Raw genomic sequence first — 4709 nt, 5'->3', positions numbered from 1 at the left:
TATTTATTGGGCCAGGGTATGAACATTTATATTATATATAATCTATAATAAAGATTAACAAACATATATAATTATTATATTTTATATTTCTTTTATAAATTCTTAAAAATACTTCATGAATATAAAAAATACTTATCAAATTAGCTATGATTAAATTTAGCATATTCAAATAATTAAATATTTTTTACTAATATCAGTACATATTTCTATACAATAGTTAATTAACAGCTAAAATTTTGATATAGATATAAGGGTTAGTAAATATATACTCTCGATATACAATTTTTAAATTTTTTATTTTAATAAATATAAAAATACATTAATATTTTTTCTTAAAAACTATATCAATTAAATATTTTAATATATACTTTTACAATACATTAAAATAAAGACTCACATATAATTATGGGGTTTTTTATTTTAATAAATAAAATAAATATAATAATTATCGAAATAAATAATTTAAAAAATATTTATCAATTTAAATTTTTCAGTCTTATCTCGTTTACAGTGTAAATGAGATGACATTTCATGTATTTCGTTTATACTGTAAATGAGATAAGACACGTTAGCATGACATGTAGTTATCTCGTTTACACTGTAAGCAGTTGCTCCACCATCGACCACGTCTTAGTGTCGTACCACCTACTGAAGTCACAGAGGCACCTCCAACGGGATTACTGTGTGCGCGTAGGCCTAGGTGGTACACCACGTCCTGCAGAGTGATAGTTACCTCACCCCACGGGAGATGAAACATGTGCGTCTCCGGACGCCATCGCTCTACGAGTGCCGAAATCAGGAAATTGTTAAAAGTGAAGTCTCTGAGGGGCACTGTGTTGCCAAATCCGGCCTCAGACAGATACAACACGATGGCGTCGGGTGGAGGAAGGGTATAACTCACTCGTCGAGACAGTAGAAGGCGAGACCTCTGAAGATTAAAAAAAAATTCAGCCACATACTGGTTTTTTCGGTTTAGTATTTAGATCAGCTTAACATGATACACAACACATTATAGGTCACACAAATATTTCTTTCTAACTTACAACTACTTCTACTTAAGCACATACCTCGATGTTTCTAACCTACACATGTCTCTAAATTACATATTCCATAGTAAGGAAACCCTAACTAGAACGTTATAAATACTAACAATCTAGCACAAGTTAAACAGAGTTCCAAACTAATAATTATGTCATAACGTTTCACAAGCAAATAGAGTTCTAAATTCCTCATAGAGACTTATCCCTAAACCATTTAACTACGTTATGCCTCTTCAGGACTATCCTAACAATGGCCACGTACTTAGATTAAACAAACAGAACAAAACTAACCTCGAAGTCGGCCGCCCTAGCGTAATGCGACGTTTCGTTCAACCTGTTGATGTCTTCGTCGTTTTCCGTCTGACGCGCCATAATCGTATCAGTCTAAAATAGGGTAAGAAAGAGTCAAAAGAGAGGAGAAAGAGGTTGACAAAGTCAAATGGGGCCCAGAATGAAGCTGTAAACGACTTCTATTTATAGACGCGGACATACCTTATCTCCTTTACAGTATAAACGAGATACGTAAAATATTTCATTTACAGCGAGATAAAACTAAAAAATTTAAATCAGTAAATATTTTTTAAATTATTGATTTCGGTAATTATTATATTTATTTTATTTATTAAAATAAAAAACTCTATAATTATGATCATATAAAATTAATAATTAAAAATAATTAGATAATTTAATTTGACCTCACATTAATTATACGTTGACATGTTGACTAAGAAAAATTGCAACGTGTGTGAATGGTGATTGGAGGCTTGTTGCGATCGCTATCCTCTTTGAAAGTTGAAACTCAAAAACAACACTACACACCATCGTCAACTACAAACTCTTCAAACCAGAAAAAAGCTCATACATACTAATAATAACAAAAATCAGAACCAGAATAACGAAATTAACAAAGAAGAAAAAATCAGAAACAGTGCGGTTTTTTATATTTTTGGAAGAATAAACAATCACTTGCTTTAACCATGTCGACGGTGGTGGTTGTGACGGCAACGGTACTTGCACTATTGGCCGTCACCTTCGCCATTTTCAAGCCCCACCAGACCCTCTTTGCACCGCCGCAGCTTCAAGCTTCCAAGGATGTCCTACACGCCGCGCGCCTCCTCCACGTCACCGGAGCCCTTGGTCCTGAGAGTCTCGTGTTCGATCGTCACGGTGGAGGGCCATACACCGGCGTCGCCGATGGCCGGATTCTAAAGTGGGAAGGAGATGAAGTTGGTTGGACTGAGTTTGCTGTCACCTCTTCCAATAGGTACCAAAATGTGAACTTGTTTTTAAAATTGTGAACTTTATATGAATTTGAGGGTTGATATGCGTTGGTTTTTGTAGAAATTAGTGAGTATTCAAATGGGTCTAGTGTTTTTTGGAGATTTATTAGTTTTAGAATCAAAAGTTTTGATATTTGTGTTTTTGTGTTCTGAGTATGCTAGTGGTAGAAGATTTGATATGAGGATTTGGAAACTTAGTTGAATGATTTTCAGGTGCTAGTAGTCCCTTTTGAAGTGTGGGCACGGTTAGAACGAGTCATTTTCTCATTGAATTGTGTTTGCCCCTTTTGTGTTTAACATGTCCTATGCATGTTGTGGGAGACTTTGGACTTTGGAGTTATGGAGATGAAGGGTAGCTGCCACATTTATTTCATGCTAATTCAGAGTGAGGACCAGAGTTCTAAGCTGATTCCCTTCAAGGAAGGTCATTTTACTCACAGCATTAGGGGCATGTGCAAATTTATCAAATATGTAGCAACAGATGAATTTTGGATAGGTTTCTTTTGTAAGCAGCATAGTTTTACTTTATAAAGCTTGCTTCTTGTCATTCTCAACTTTAGTAGTTGCAATCTGGCAAAACTATTAAAAGTGGTTTATTCACCATTGAATGTAAGAGCTTGCAGTGCAGAGGATAAATCTAAAATGTTCACATGATGTACTTTATTCTCGATTATTCGGTTTTGAATGATAGCCACTTCCTTGTTTGAGTATGCAAGCATGGATTTCTAACTTCCTAGCACTTTCCATACATAGATGCTCTGGCATGTGCATAACTGGTTGTGCTTGTTATTTTTCTAATTAAATGATAATTCAGTATTAACAACTTTAAGGGTCTCTGAAAGTAGAAATCTGATTATTTGGTATTCTGATTTTTCTGATAAGCTTATCTAAACAGTCTACACAACTTTAAAAATTAACTTTGCTTATAAGACATGACACTAACACATACTTATAGCCAGCCGGACATTCTTAACGTTTGTTATGAATTCAATGAGTTTACTTGCATGATTTTCTAGGACGGAGTGTGTGCGCCCATTTGCACCGGAGTTGGAGCATATTTGTGGGCGGCCATTAGGACTAAAGTTTGACAAGAAAAGTGGAGATCTGTATATAGCTGATGCTTACCTAGGCCTAAAAGTAGTAGGACCCGAAGGGGGTTTGGCCATCCAAGTCGTAACGGAAGCTGAAGGTCAGCCGTTTCACTTCACCAATGACATGGATATCAGCGAAGATGAAGACGTAATCTACTTCACTGATTCTAGCAGTGCCTTTCCCAGAAGGTAACTTCAGCCTTTATTTATTTATTTATTTTTTGTCAGGGATACCTGCATTTTCTTAATTAATAGTCCTTATGATGCTACAACTCTCATTCCAGTGTACAAATGAAATTTAAAAAATTGACTCTACATTAGTTCACTGAACTAAGCATTCCCCAACTCTAATTGATGTGTTTCTCTTAAATCTGTGGAGAAAGTGTTAGCTCTTTTAGTTTCCACCACGATTATCTTCTAGTTTAATCTCATAACATTTTAGAATTAGTCCAAGAAGTTGCTTATGAAACCTAAAATCTTGTTAGTACCGAGTATTTCTAATTGCAGAGGAACTTTACTCTAAATGTTCACCACCTTATTTTGCAGGCAATTTATGTTTGTGCTCCTTCATGGAGACAAGACTGGCAGGTTCTTGAAATATAACAAATCAACAAAAGAAGTGTCTGTTTTATTACGCGGCCTTGCTTTTCCAAACGGTGTTGCTTTGAGCAAAGACGGCTCGTTCGTGCTCATAGCAGAAACCACTACTGGCAAGATCCTAAGACTCTGGCTTCATGGACCTAATGCCGGTGAAGTCAATACTTTCGCAGTGGTTCCAGGATTCCCTGACAACATAAGGAGAAATTCGGAAGGCGAGTTTTGGGTGGCTTTGCACGCAAAGGGAACTCCTTTCTCGAGATGGGTTACTTCTAATGCATGGATTGGACAGACATTGTTGAAGGTCGGATTCAACTTCAAGCAGTTGCATTCATCGTTTGCCGGGTGGAAGCCTCATGCTACTGCTGTAAAGCTAAGTGAGAAAGGTGAGATATTAGAAGTGTTGGAAGATTGTGAAGGGAAGAAGTTAAAGTTCATAAGTGAAGTGGAAGAGAAAGATGGGAAGCTATGGATTGCATCAGTGTTAATGCCTTTTATTGGCATATATGATTTATGAGTCCATCATTCATAGGTAAAGATGGTATTTGAATTACTTTAGAAAGTAATATGAAAATGTGGTTGTTTTATTATACACATTGTGAATTAAATTACTTTTGAGTGATAACTGAAAAGGCGTTGGCTTTAAATTTAAGCTGTGTTGTAGCAAATAAGAACAGTTCATTCCTTTTCAAGGGTAGCCA

The 4709-nt window shown here is 35.8% G+C and overlaps 1 protein-coding gene across 1 annotated transcript; it reads left to right on the top strand.

Moving 5' to 3' along the window:
* Positions 1–1803: 1803 nt before the first annotated feature.
* On the top strand, positions 1804–4709 carry LOC112756361 (protein STRICTOSIDINE SYNTHASE-LIKE 10). Its single transcript, XM_025804927.3, has 3 exons — positions 1804–2304; positions 3337–3600; positions 3958–4709. Exons 1-3 carry the CDS (start codon positions 2018–2020, stop codon positions 4523–4525), a joined length of 1119 nt encoding a protein of 372 aa, XP_025660712.1. The 5' UTR covers positions 1804–2017; the 3' UTR covers positions 4526–4709.

The sequence above is a fragment of the Arachis hypogaea genome, chromosome 16 (assembly GCF_003086295.3).
Source record: "Arachis hypogaea cultivar Tifrunner chromosome 16, arahy.Tifrunner.gnm2.J5K5, whole genome shotgun sequence".
NCBI classification, from domain to species: Eukaryota; Viridiplantae; Streptophyta; class Magnoliopsida; order Fabales; family Fabaceae; genus Arachis; species Arachis hypogaea.
Note: the sequence above shows the minus strand (reverse complement) of the source record. Positions and strands in the feature narration are given on the sequence as shown.